At 48.5% G+C, this 14,555-nt stretch overlaps 1 protein-coding gene across 1 annotated transcript in view; it reads right to left on the reverse strand.

Moving 5' to 3' along the window:
• SAE1 (SUMO1 activating enzyme subunit 1) overlaps positions 1-14,555 on the reverse strand; it is a 52,837-nt gene that overhangs the window by 28,318 nt on the left and 9,964 nt on the right. Inside the window, exons 5-7 of the mRNA XM_023535206.1 lie at positions 12,494-12,636; positions 11,195-11,294; positions 2,556-2,661 (exon numbers count right to left, since the gene is read on the reverse strand). Of these exons, the coding sequence (XP_023390974.1) occupies positions 2,556-2,661; positions 11,195-11,294; positions 12,494-12,636 (349 nt within the window). The remainder of the gene's footprint in view (positions 1-2,555; positions 2,662-11,194; positions 11,295-12,493; positions 12,637-14,555) is intronic.

Genomic DNA, 14,555 nt, shown 5'->3' on the forward strand with positions numbered 1-14,555 from the left:
GGTAAACAGCCTACCACAGAACGTCTAGTACACGCCAAACAAACAAACGAACCACACGCATCTTTGTGGACAACACAGGTCCCTAGGACGTGCCCTGTGCCAGGCCTTTGACGTGTAGTTCACCATCCAGCCTCTCCGAAACCCTCTGCAGATAGTGCTACTAACACCCATGGCCATGGGCCTCAGGGAATTTAAGTCTAGGACTCAACATCACTCACCTCAAAACACGGTCCGAGCAGGACTGAACACCAGGTCTGCTTTGACCCGAGGCTCAGGGCCTGAGCCACCGCGCACCACCACCCGCCGCACGGGGCACGTGAAGGCTCCTACTCCCTCCCCCCGCCCGGGCAAGGCCAGCAACACCTGGATTAAATGTGTGCCTCTCCCCACACTGTCTCCAGGGTGCCCGCTGGGCCTCCCCATCTCGAGAGGCTCCTGGGAGCGGGGATGGCCACAGGCCTGGGTCTTCACAGTCTTGTGCCTTTCCAAACACCTCCACCTAGGGGCACAGCAGCGACTTCGCATGAATGCGGCGAGGACCCGATGAGCACTGGGAATGGAGCCTGGCTGTCACCAGGTTTACCACACAGAATCAATTATCAGACTCCAAAGCCCTGGGCTGTTCAGGTCCCACGTCCTCTGCCATCGACAATCTGTCCTCTTAGGCAAAACATGAAGCCTCTCTGGGTCTGTTTCCTCATGTCAAGAAAGCAAACTGGGGATAATTCTGTCTACCTCATAAGGGTGCCGTGAGGACGCACTGGATGAGAAAGTACTCTGGAAACTGCAAAGCATCAGATCAAGGTCTCTCAACCTCGGCACTCTCGACACGGGGGCCAGACTCGCTCTTTGTCATGGGGAGCTGCTCTGTGCCACGTGTCACGGGGTATTTAGCAACGTCTCTCCCCCCAGTAGATGCCAGTAACACCTCTCCCCACCACACCCCCCCACTGTAATAACCAAATGTCTCCGGACACTGCTAATGTCCCCTGGTGGCCCTAGCTGCCCCCGGCTGGGAATCACCGGATCACGGTGAACTTAAATACCAGTTGACTCCTTTTGTACGTGGCATTTAGAAATGCTCAGGCTGCCCCCCAAACCTCTGCACCTCCACAGCTACCGTCCCCCGAGGGCTTCCTAGTGCCAGGGACTGGGCAGTCAGCGTCTCCCAGGCAGCAAGGCCCCTGCTCACTCTGAAGCCCAGACAGGGGTGCACTGCTGACCCCAGGTGGCACCCCCTCACTCCCCCGTCCCAGTCTTGAAAGGGAGTTTTCCTGAGCCCTCCACTCACACGCATAAGACTCATTCCTACTTAACCCATTTAATTACGTCTACACAAACAGACACTGTTTTAAAATAGGTCATTCCCCAATCTGGTTAACATCATTAATTAGTACGGGAAAAGTTTTGTTCATAGATAACGTAAAGATAAACTTTAGCTTTGTCTGATCTTACTAGTACGTTAAGAAAGTTTTATATAGTTTTAGTTATTTCCATTTGGGGAGAGAACAATTGTTGCAACCCACACACATAGCCATCCACCGTCCTGACTTGAACTTGGGGGGTTTCTGGAGTTTCTGCCAGACAAAGGGAAGGAGAAGGTGGGGGCGTGTGGCTCTCATCTCGGCCCCGGGGAAAGGAAGGCTGAAGGCTGTGCAAATGCCACCAAAACCTGCTCTGCAGATTTCGTAAGGAAAAGCTACATCTCTACCTCAGTCTCCCCAAGAGCGGGTTACAGTTCTGCAGAGGCCCTGACTTTCTCGGGCCCTGCAGCAAGAGACCGAGGGACTCCAGTGGCCTAGGCAGATATCGTGCTACATGAACTGGGACATGGAAAAGAAGTTGGGAAGCATGTCCCCAAAAAGCACAAAACCATTGAGGTGATTTTTTTTTAACTTTTCTGGTATTTCCTGTAATAAATACGGGTTATTTTTACACTAATGAAGAAACCAGTATTTTTACACTCACTTGTTGTATAACTTTGAGAATGAGTAACCTTAATCTCTCCGTGCCTCAGTTTCCTTGTTTGTAACACAGGGATGGTAACAGTATCTACCCCCAACAGCTCATACTAATGAGCGCTCAATGGTCATGATCATTATTTTTAAACTAATATTTAAAAAATTAAAAGTGCCAGGCAGAAGAACACTGAGAGGCCAAAGGATACTGAGTTAACACCCCCCCACTGAGCACCAGCGCGGCATGAGAGGGAGAAATAAAACCTTCCGAGAGAGGAAGGTCGCTTTGGGGGCCAAGGAAGGACTCTGAAGGGCGGTACTGGGTGGCTGCTTGATGTATGACACTGTTATCTCGGGCTCAACTTCAGAGGGCAGCTGATTTCGACACACGATTTTTTAAAAAAAGCAAAAATCATTAAGAAACCAGAGCTCAATGATGGGCCTTGTCTCCATTCACGTGGTTTTGTGGCCACTGAGAACCAGCTAGTGTGGAACTCGACTCAGGACAAACCAAGAAACCGTCTGGACTCTGCAGCCACATCCGCAGGAATCAAAGCACCCAGCACCCAGCGCCTGCCAGAAGCTCTGAGGCCTCACCTTGGAGGAGAAAGTAGTCCGGAGCCGTGCGCTTCAGAGCCGCCGCCGCGTTGTCGCTGCCCCAGTCCACTTCCAGAGCTTCCTTGACAGAGCAGAAGACCACCTTCTGTAGGAGAAACGCAAAACAGCTCAGGACACACTGCGGGAGCTTTAAGTCGCAAGGCAGCAGCTCTTCACTGTCTAGGAGAAAGGTCATTTGAGGCTTACTGTTCATTACAAGAAGCTGAGTCCCATTCAAAGCCAATCGACATTTACTGAGCACTTACTGTGTGCTCCTCTTGGGCACTGGGGACACAGCGGTGAACAACATGGACTCCCCGGATGGAAGGAAGGAGGAGCAAAACTAAAGTCCTAGTTCCATTCTGGCTGCTTCGTTAACTCTGGCTGTACCTAACACTGTGGAAATACTTGCACAAGTAAACAAGACTGTGCATCCAAAGACATTCGATGAAACAGTCTTTGTAACAGTAAACAAAAACACAAAAACAAACAAAAATAAATGTTTTCCAGTAGAGGAACGGCTTGCCAATGATGCCGGATGACAATTCCGACGTAACAGCAAGAACAGGCAGAGGGGATGGAACAGAAGCTCCAGGCGATGGAAACGGCATTTGCACAAGCCCTGTGGTAGGAGGCGGTCTGGCTGAAACCGACTAAGATAAATCATCTTGGAAAATGCCATGATGTGTTTACATTTCAAAACGTAAACAATTACTAACTGCTTAATTATTGCTTCAAATTATAATGGTACTATGTAACGGAACACACAAAAAAGTAAAACTTAAAAGAATAAAACATAAACAATTAAATGTGAATGAGAAAAATGGTTTCCCTTTCCTTTCCTGAACAATTCAGTCCAAAAGCCACTTGCTGGGACTGAGAAAGGGCAGGGAAGAGTGTGTGTGGAGGGGCTGGTGGCCCAGCTGGAGGGGACAGGGCAGACCAGGCTGATGACATCATGGACTTGATGCAAAGAGTAAACGTACTGAGAATCTGGGGAGCCGGGTTTCTCAGTGTCAGAGAATTAGAAATATGGCAAGAGAAAAAACTAGAATGAATCCCATCGTTAATGGTGTGAACTTATTTTCAGCACATAGACAGATAAGTAAATGTACATACGCGTGAGTGTGTGAATGTGTGTGTGTGTGTGTGTGAGTGTGTCCATCGACACCCTGGGAGCACCGAGCGCACCGCACATGCAGATCTCGGGCTTAGTCACTATGGCCCTTGGAGAAGTGGATGACTGCATCGCCGGGGCGGCCAGGGCGCAAGAGAAGCCGGCAACGTCTTGCTGGGCCTGAAACCAGGAAGTGCTCGGAGAACGACGGGGACATGTCAAGAAGAATCAGGAGCCAGCTTAAAGGAGCTCCTACTGGTCCATGGCGGAACAATTTTAGGATAAAAAGAAATAAAAATAGGACACCTCGCTCTAAATAAACTAGTACCCATTAGTCCACAGACCTAAAATTAACAAAGTTCGATGAGGACTGGGATATTTACACATTTTCAAAATACCTCTCCACAAAATACGTATTAGTCACACAAGAAAAGGGGAATGTATTTACAGAAGTCTGGCAAACATAACCTTATTCAAACGATGACAGTTAACATTACCAGTAAAGGGGCACGTGGGGCTCACGCACCGGACCACAGGCTGTGATGAGAAGCGCCTGTGCCATGACAGTTTTGCCAAAATGTGTACATGGAAGAATCTAATCACGGGGGACCATCAGACAAACCCAAAGTAAGAGACGTTTTACAAAATGACTAGCTTGCCATCTCCCAAAGTGTCATGAAAATCTAGATGCACATATGATTCTGACCTGGATCGTTTTGCCGTTAAGGACAAGGTTGGAATACGGTGACACCTGAATGGGGTCTGAGGCTTGCTTAGAGGGTAGTGATGTAACCAGGTAACTTCCTGATTTTGATGATTGGTGTGTGGTTCTGGGAAATGCCTTGTTTCAGAAAATACAGAATGAAATACTTGGGAGTGATGAACAGGGCAACGTGTTGGCATGGTCTCGGTGCTTGCTACCTGTAAGGGGTCTAAGATGGGTATGTGCACGCGTGTCAATCATTTCAAACTTACAGAGAATGTGTCTCTCTTCTCTTTCTCCACACACACACACACACACACACACACACACACACACACAGTTTTTAAAGAGAGAGAGAGACAGTAACGAAATAATGTAGCAGATAGTGAACCAAGATCAGCTATCAGGAAGTTTACACAGCTTGTTAAGGACCAAAAGAGACTCAATAGATGAAAGTACATTTTGCTAGTGAAGATAAAACAATCATGGTTTTTATGGTGGCTTTCTGCCTTCCCAGACTCACTCCTTTGGGGTCTGTAAAAGCTGGTATACGAGATGTTTGTACTGCGCTCAAACTTTTGTCAGTGGATCTGTTTGACCTCAAAAGATAAGTCATGTAGTCAGCCTAGTGACAATAAGTGCCAGATACAGACTGCCAGGCCCTTCTCACCAAGTCTTACAACGCAGATCAAGCCACCAGCAGTATGGTCCTGGGATGCCATCGCAAGAGGACACGAAGTCTCATCAGGTCTGAAAAACTGCTAACACCTTAATTCAGAGTGTTTGCCTGGCTAAGGGCAATGATAAAAACCCACTGATTCATCAATCCACTGCTGATCGAGAGAAGAAGGGCTGTGTTTTAGAGCCTCAGTCACAGCTAGGCCCACCTCTAACTAAGCCTTTCGGGGCCTGAGGCGAGAGTACAGATGAAAACCTGCAGATCACCTCTGCGTATTTAGTTGTAAAGCACATTAACAAGCTATTAAAGGGTATTGTATTCCCCTGCCTTGACAAATACACCTTTTCCATAACCACCTGGAAGACCAGGTCCAAACTGGGAATTCTCACGCTCTTTGGGAAAGCTGCCCCCGCCTTTCCTTTCCTTGTCTCTTCGCTCTATCCCACAATGCGAGAGGCTCTGCACTTGTGTGTGGCCCCCAACCCATCCTTTCCTCAAAAGATATCCACTCCCCCAGGCCGAGGCGTGCGGACACTGTGCAGAGGTCTGCACTCGAGGCAGAATGCGGAAGCAGCCCACAAAGCCTGGGAAGGAAGCCAGGGTTTTCCGGGCAGGAGATTCTGGGGTCCCAGGTATCTAGAATGTGGTCTAGAACCAGCGGGGAAGGCCCAGGTGGACCCAGCTTCTTGATCCCATGAGAGGAAATGGCTGGAAGGACAGAGTGGGACCTTACAGAGCTCTAGGGTCAAGGAGAGAAGCCCTTTTTCTTCCCCAAAATCTAAGGGCAGAATAAAATTCCCAGTTTTGCCACTAACTTGTGACCTTAGGCAGTTCTCTAGTATTTGGAAGCTGGCCCACAATGGCCCTGTCGGGAATGTGTACTAGCCCTCCGGCCACAGGCGACAAATACAGAGGAGAAGGCTCACGGCCAAACCTGACCACCCAGGTTCTTCCTCCTGGGAACTGAGAACCTGACAGTTGGGAACAGAGACAGACATACTGACAGGGCTCTGAGGAGAAAGGCCAAGTTCCTGCTGCCCGGAGGCTGCCGGCTGCTCCTTATCCTTCTCAGATCACAGTAGTCATTCAAGGTCTCCTGTGCCTCTAGTTAACATCTCCCCCGCCCCTGCTTTTGCTCACAACCATTAAGAATGAAAAAAAACAACCCAGTCGGCCAGTCTGTGGCACATAGGTGCAAACACTGTCCTTGCCTTTCCCACCTCACTGGCGCTGGACTTTTAAGGAGAAAACACACTTGACAGTGTCTTCAGAAAAGGAAGGATCATTCAGATGAAGCACCCGGCGTGGTGTCCACCGATCTACACCAAAACAGGTCCCTCTCACACCTCGCCCACCCCACCCCCTCCCCAAGCCCTCGGCCCAGGGATCCCCGTCTAGAATGCCTGGCGCACTCCCTGCCGCTACCAATTCCTCCCTTGAGAATTCTGAGCCTTCGGGATTTCGATCTGATAGTCTAGTTAAGACTAACAACAAGCCCTCTTACACCGTTAGCTGAACTCTCTTCAAATGGTACAGCTTCCCAAGGCAGGGACCACAGTGAAAAGCACAGCACTGAACAGATCAGCGCCCTCGGATACGAGCGCCGAGAGCCACACGTGGCTACTGAGCATCTCAAATGTGGTTAGTGAGGCTGAAGAACAGATTTTTTATTTTATTTAATTTTAACTAATTTTAATTTCAATAGCCACATGCGGCTGGTGGCTACCATAATGGACAGCCAAGCCCTACAACCACAGACACAGATGGCCTCCAACATAATGCTGCTCGTAAAAAGCAGGTGGCAGCATACGTAGAATATGAAGCCAATTTTTTAAGAAGTTCGAAAGCATATCGAACAATTCTATATTGCTGAGTAATACGTGTATAGTAAGAAATACACAGGAATGAGAACCACGATTAATGGCAGTGGTCCCTTATGCTCAGGAGGGACAGCAGCGGGCCTCGACCACACCGCTGATGCCTCGTGCTTTAAACTGGGTGGTGGGTACATGGTTAGTTACATCCTTGATTCGCACCTGCGACATCGCACAAGTTTCAGTCCACTGTTTCGACTTACAGACACGGGATGAGCCACCACGCCACACAGGGCATGTCCGCCCCTTCAGGTACCTTACGGGGTCCACACGCACCTGTGGACCAGCGGCCCTGGGAGGAGGAGGAGCTCACAGACCGGTGCAGCGGACCTGGAAACCTTCTGGTTGTTAATTTGGATAGTGTTTTGTTATGTCCCCTAACTTTCACTGATGTCGCATGACTTTTGTGTATCGAATACATCACAAAAAAACCCAGACCGATTGTGCGACAAGGCACCACTAGCACCCACCCGACACTCCGAAACTGTCGAGCCAGAGAACCTGTGATCGGCATTCCAGCAAACTCTCTGCAGCCCATACCTCCTCTCCCCACCCCCAAGCTAGGTGACTCTGACAAGGAGCAGGGTTTTGCAGCTCTCTGGCCTGAAGGCTCTGGTCCAGGCAACCCGATGACTTACTTCTGAATACTCCTGGCCACATCCCTTGTCTTGTCTAGAACTCTGTTCTTTCGGCTGAGCTCAAACAACCCATACTACGAAAACTATTGGACTACGAGGCTAATCCATTAAGTTTATCACAAAGAAAGTTAACTCAATAATTTTCTTAAAATGACAATAATCTCCTCCAGAGCTGTCACGTCATGCTGTGGGAGCAGCTGCAGCGACACTGAACACACACTTCCTGACTGCGACTGTGCTGGGCACTGCACAGGGAACTCGGAGCGGCCCGGCCGCCCTGTCCTCGTGGAGCTCAAACCCTGATGGGAGAGGCACTGACAAGCACTCGTCACTGCAAAGCCAGGTGCTGCAGAGAGGAGGGAGGAATCAAGCTAGTCGGTCACCAGGTCACCAGGAACGCTTCTTTAAGGATGGAAGTGAGGGGTGGATGAGAGCTGTCAGCAAGCTGCTGCGGAGGGGACATCGAAATGACGAGTCACTGCTGTGCTGTGGCATTTCACAACTAATTCGTGAGAAGAGGATGAACAGTGCCCAAATGAGTCACCTACTATTTCAGAAGCAAAGGTTAAAATTGAATTCTGAATTTCTTAGCACGTCGTGAACAAATCCTACTTTATGCTTAATTTTTTAAAGAGCTATTAGGGCGAATGACCACCATTGGGCACCTGCTCATGTCTAACAGCCCCTAGTAATAAGAAACAAGAGCAGCAACACGGGGGTGGGAGGGGGGCTTTTTATCCTAAAGGTTTCTCCAGAATGACACCAATTTTCACATATTTTATCCCACCATCCTTAAAAAACTTCAAATTATCCTAGAAACTCCCAGGGGACTGATTCGCCTTCTAAGCTGCAGGGGGAGCGGGTGCCCTTGGCTGCTGTTTGCGCTCTCCCCATCTGGTCCGTCTGAGAGCCGTGTGATCCCAGCAGAAATCTCCCCTTGCTCTGCACGCGTCCTCCTGGTCTGGCCGCAGGGCTGATCGGCACAGTGCAGTCTCTAAATGTGGCCTGATTTAACTTTTAGTTCTCTTGCCTCCTCCCTACATTAGTTTAACTTCTCTCAGCTTCAGCATCAGCTGTAAACAAAGACAACAAGGCCTGGATGTGCTTCCCAGCACCCAGTACGGTGCCTTGTACACAGTGGGCGTTTCGCAGGTACAGAAAGAGCTGGCTGTTTCGGAGTGAAGGAAGCCAGACTCGCCGTCTTGCATCTGGGCTTTCTGGCGATCTTGTCTCCTGTGACTGAATGCCGGTCCTGGCTGCAGTGCCTGGCACACCGGCCTTCACATACCAACCCTAATAACTCTTCCTCCGGGAAAGCTCTCAGAGCCCCTCGCCTCAGAACCATCGCTCTCTCCTTTATCTGCTGCACGTTAGGGGCCACCTCGGGTTTGTGCCCAAGACCCGCTTCAGATAAAATCTGTCTCACGACTCGTCCTGGGCACCGAAGGAAGCAAACAAACTACTGAGCACCTGTCTCTGGACTATGGCTTCCCAGGGCTGTATCTATCACGCCGGCACGCGTGCTAGCAGAGCCCAGCGTCTTCCTAGACAGTGTGAAAACCACGAGCCTTGTTTTCCCTCTGTTTTTTAACGTTTCTAATTTAGGAGCACAATGTGTACCTTGAAGCAGTAGTGGCTTTACAACATTTGGTTGAACCTAAGGAAAAAGGGGAGGGGAAGGGAACCCTAACCGGAAACCTTTCACAGGAAACAGGAAGTGGCTGCCTCCCCACCCCCATCCTGCACTCTGTGCACAACCCCACTAGCTAGTCCATGTAATTTATGCAAAAGGGCAGAATCTGAATCAAGGAATTTTGGAACTGGAAGAAAACTCCCAAACCATGGAGGCAGTCTCTGCCCAAATGGAGGTGGCCTGTTATTACGGGAGGCGAAGCCGCCACCCACACCCACGGCAGCCCAGCCTTCCTGCCTTCCTGCCTTCCTGCCTTCCTGGTCCTTTCTCCTCTCCCTGAGGCTGCACAAAGGCAAGGTCTGGAATCCCGGAGATTGTCGGCAGGAATGCAATGAATGCCCCGCAACCTCAAGGGCTCGGGTTGGAATCCAAGCCTGAATTGTCCAGGGGAAACAGCTGACTAACAATGTCAGCTGGGGAATATTTTGATACCTTCAAATTCGGCCCCACGTAGGCAGAGGCCGCACAAAGAGCTCTGGGACCGAAGAGCCCCAGGAATGGTACGCAGGGCTGCAGGGAGCCTGCCCGGGCTGCCCGCATTCCCCTCATAGCTAGATAAAGTGGCTCCCAAAAGAGGTTTCCAGATCCGCCCCAGTGGGCACCACCAGGCCAACCGTGGCTGCTTCCAGCTGTGCAAGGCTTCACAGAGCTAGGCACTCTATTTGAATGTGAAAGACGGGCCTCAGTCAGAGAAGCCCTTAAGCCATAAAACCCTTCACACCAAGGCCAAGTGTCACCCTTGTAAGAGGGTGTGATTTATAAATTGACAGCACCCACAAAGCTGCTTTTGTACTCCTCCCCAGTTAGTTAACAATCTACCTCCCCCTACCAAACTCACGGAGCTATTCAGATAAGGCTTGACTGGGCCTCAAAAAGAAAGAAAAAAAGGAAGAAAGGACCCAAGTTTTGGCCAAAACACCAAATGTTCACTCTGGATAATTATGGTCCTGTGAATAGACACTAAAATTAGGGCTTAATAATTCCTCTGTGTCACACGCACAGCATCTAACTATTCCAGTGCAAACATAAAGAGCAAGAAAAAAAGTCTCCAACACGGCCTCGCTGGAAACTTGAAGAGGCCCACTTCTGTGGTTTTCCGCAGTCTCTTTTGCGGTTTCTGTACTCTCAGAATCCCCCCTTTAGAGCAACTTTAACTCCATGCTCGGACCAGCTGTTTTCCTTTCTCGACATTTAAATCTACAAAGCGAAGAGGAAATATAAGCCTGGTCGCGTCTTTCCTCTCAGTTCAACCAAACCAATTCTGGCCACTTCGTCTTGTTTTCTCCACCGTATGATCCCCTTCTCGGATCCCACCACTGACTAGGAAACCATCGTCTGATTCTCTTCCCATACCTCTTCCTAGAAAATGGATTTAAATTACCGCACCAGTTCCAAGAAGACTCTAAGTATACGCTTATAAATGTACACCTGATAACATGTGTCAACACTGAGGTCTTTCTTCTTGAAAGGTTATTCGATGAAAACAAAACACAACTTTAAAGAAACAAAACAAAAGCAATTCAAGTTTAAACGATCTCCTGCCCACTTAGGACTTAAGGAAAAAAAAAAAAAAGTAATGGCCTTAGCTCAAAAACAGTCTTTCTGACACTACTCCACATGCCAGGGGTCAAACTGGTGGGCCACAGACTAAGTAAGTCCTACAGACATCTCTTTAGCTACCTGTGTTGATGGGAACAGCACTCAAACCGAGCAGGTTGCCAGTATTAAAAAGTTTGGGACAGAACGTTAAAAAAGAAATCTGAATTTCTTACTCTCTTGACAAAGAACACGTGGCATCATCCCTCAAGGCTGCTGAGTGGGACTCGCTCTGGCCCAGTCCCTCCAGTCCACCCCTCCTCAGGCCCGCCCCGCTTGCCTCCTCCGTAGTCCCTTACGAGGCCCAGGGTCTCCAACCTGTCCCCACAGTACACATACCTTTTTGACCATAGTTGTCTCAGAGGAATCCAGTTTTGCTCTCTTGGTATCAGGTCCATCCTCCACTCCCTGGCTCACTTTGGCAATTTTGGTTTTCTCCCTAGAGGGTGACAAGGGAGAGAATCCAGTTCTACCCTAGGAATCCCACCATTAAAACAAAAAACATCGGCGGCTCACAGAACAGGATGGTGATTAAGAGCCAAAAGCTTTGGAGTCAGACAGACCTGGATTCAAATTCCAGCTTGGCCACTGGCTACTGACAAGCCAGTTACCCACCATGGGGGAGCAGCGCCCCCTGACAGGATTCTTGCAGAGAATAACATATATTGCTTAAGCTCTCAATAAACTTTATGGACGTTCCACCTGAATCATCAAATAAACAGCCAAAGTGGATTTCTCCCCCGTGCCATGGGGTGAGCTCCCGTTAAAATCACCCGGACTGCTTTTCTCTAGCATGTCTTCTTCGCTCACTTCTAATGTTCCCAAAGCCATAAAACGCTAGTTGTGAGATCTTGAAGACACTTGTCCTTTCTTCATCTCAATTTTACAGGCAAGGAACTTGCAGGCCAGAGAAATTTCAGTGACTCCTCTGATAAGCTGAACTGGAGAAAGCCATTCTCTGACTCCTGGTAGGAAGCTTCACTTGCCACCCAGCAGGGTCTCCTCACCTCTCGTGGGGAAAAGCGGGGACGGTGGTCAAAAAGCTACAGCCAAGACCCAACTCGCATAGTTTTACGATACTGGCATCGCCTTTCATCATTCATCCAGAAGCTACTAGTTCAAAACACTGCAGGTCCCATCACGTGAGAACCGCCCCGGTCGGCAACCACAACGTTCAAGATGAGAGGAGGGGGTCTCTGCTACGCCAGAGCAGTGTCTGGACCTCGGAGATTTTCCGGGCTAGACGCTGGCTGAGCGTGCCGCCGGCTGCCCATCTAACTATTTCGTACTCGTGTTACTATCTCTCAACGTGAAAACACGCACACCCACATTGGGCAACCAGTGGTTACGGTCCAAGCACATGTGCCTGGGGCCCTGAAGCCCGGACCGATCAGGTTCCCAGGTGCTGCACGGTGACCACCTGGAGCTCTGCTCTTCATACTTCAGGTCAGCCCATCAGTTTGGAAGGCAAAGGCCACATCCCCCACAATTCCAAGCACACGACCTATGTATCACAAGCTGTTAATGATTTGGTTTCCCAATGCTCTAAGTATCACAGTAAAATACTTCCCTTAAATGGTTCAGTGAATAAAACTACATTCTGACACTGCTGTTCCCTCCTTCTCTGCCAACACTCACTCTACAAATTCATGCTCTCCCAGGTTGGCAAATGTGTATCCATGGTAGCCAAAAACATCTCCTGTGAAGAACTTGATGCTGTTTCTGTGACAGATCTGGTCCACTTTAACTATGACATCCCTGGAGCAGCAGGTCAGGCACACCTGCGGAAAGAAAAGAACCGGCTGGGTGTCAGTTCTGCAGACTGTGAGTCACCGCCCTGATGTCTGAACACATCCTAACCAGCGGTCTCTCTGGGCATGTCTAGCGCCAGCGTCAAACTGGTACAACAGGTTCTTTGGACCCTACGGTTAAAAGACAAAAGAGAAGTTGTAGGTTTCAGTGTAGAAAATGTAAATCAAGAGACTGTCCCTTTCCAAAACGTGTTTAAATAGAAAGTAAAAGCCATTCAATGAATTTGTTTCCCCTGATCCATGTATGTATATAAACGTTTGAGTTTTCAGGAATAGGAAAAAGACAAGAATAACCTGGTATAAGTTGTTTTTAAATGATTAAGTCTATTAAAAGCTGAATAAGCTACAGTGAGAAGCCAAACTAGTTTTTTAAATTGACCCAAAGGTCATGTTTAAATACAAGGGCATTTTTCTCCCTTCTTTTGATTGATATGTTAAGATAAAGAAGATAAACAAGTCCCGTTGAGACTATTTTTCCAGTTTTCGATGTGAAACTTTATCTGAATTTAAGGATGAAAGGGGTACAGACCACGTGCCCTTCCTTCAGCTGCAGACAACGAGCCGGTGGCTCCCTCCGTGGGATTACCGATGCTGCTCGGAGGCCTCTAGATTCTGCTCCAATATGCCGACGTACTGGAAATGGCTAAATTTTATTGCATAAAAACCATCTTTCGAGAGAAATTTTGGGATCAGGGCCAAGAAGGCGATTTCTAAATTGCCCATATTCTCTCCTGAACATAGGAAGTTGGAGAAGAACTCACACGACGATATTTTCAGTCGATAGAGCCTCCCTGCTCTCATCTGGCAGCCCAGACACTGAAGTAACACTCAGAAATGCGTGCCTCTGGTGTCGTTCAAGGGACACAGCCACCCAAGGTAAAAAGTCACATCTCGAAGGTAAGACAGTCACAGTTGAACATGCAATCAACTGACCAAACGGAAGCCCGAGGAGTCGAGTGACTGTCAGACGCACATGGGTGTCACACGAGCGACTGGCCCCGCGCTTCAATTCTAACAAAGCTGCTCTCTACCTGCTAGACGTTCAACACATAAACCGAATGTGGTTACTATGGGTAAAAACATGAAGGGAAGACTTCTGTCCAAAGAGAAAATGTTCTACTATCTGGAGTTACAAAACAGAATGAATCAAAGAGAAAAAGAAAAATAGGACAAAATGCACAGACGATCCCTCATTCTAAGTCCATATTTGAACGGATGTGTATGTGAAATATAACGGTGTGAAAAATCTACGCAACCCAAATGCTTAACTATCGTGTAATGGGCTTTCCATTTAAAAAACAAGTAGACCATCTGCGACCACTTGACGGTTATCCAACGCGTGTTAAGCTTTTCCCAGAGTACAGGGAGCCATGTCTGAAAGGTCACAGACACTGAAACAGAACTTAACGTATGCTTTCACCTCTGCACAGACTGGGTAGTGAAACCAAATGAGGCTGGCTATGCCTCTTCTGGCTTATGACTCCAGTCATCCTGTCTAGTTATCCATGGTCAAAGTAGCTATGTGAAAGGGACAGACCGAGATCAGGTGTGCTCTTTTTAAAAGACAAAACACAATCTGTAGTGTGATATTTGTAACAACAACAACAACAAAAAAGACTGCTACAAAAATTAATCACCGACTTGGTAAGTTTTAGGGAGAAAACATTTGCAATAAAATGTATCAAAGCTACGTGCAAAAGATTCTGGAAAGACGGACGCCAATGGTGAAACCCAGTCCAGGGGACATAGGCCCAAAGAAGAAACCAACCAACAGCAACTCACAGCGACAGCAGATTTGGCATACTGAACCCACCTTCCGACGCACCCGATCTACTAAGGCAACATACCAAACCTAGAGAACACAACACTTTATATACTTGGGAAAAGAC

This window comes from Pteropus vampyrus, unplaced genomic scaffold (genome assembly GCF_000151845.1).
Source record: "Pteropus vampyrus isolate Shadow unplaced genomic scaffold, Pvam_2.0 Scaffold138, whole genome shotgun sequence".
Lineage (NCBI taxonomy): Eukaryota > Metazoa > Chordata > Mammalia > Chiroptera > Pteropodidae > Pteropus > Pteropus vampyrus.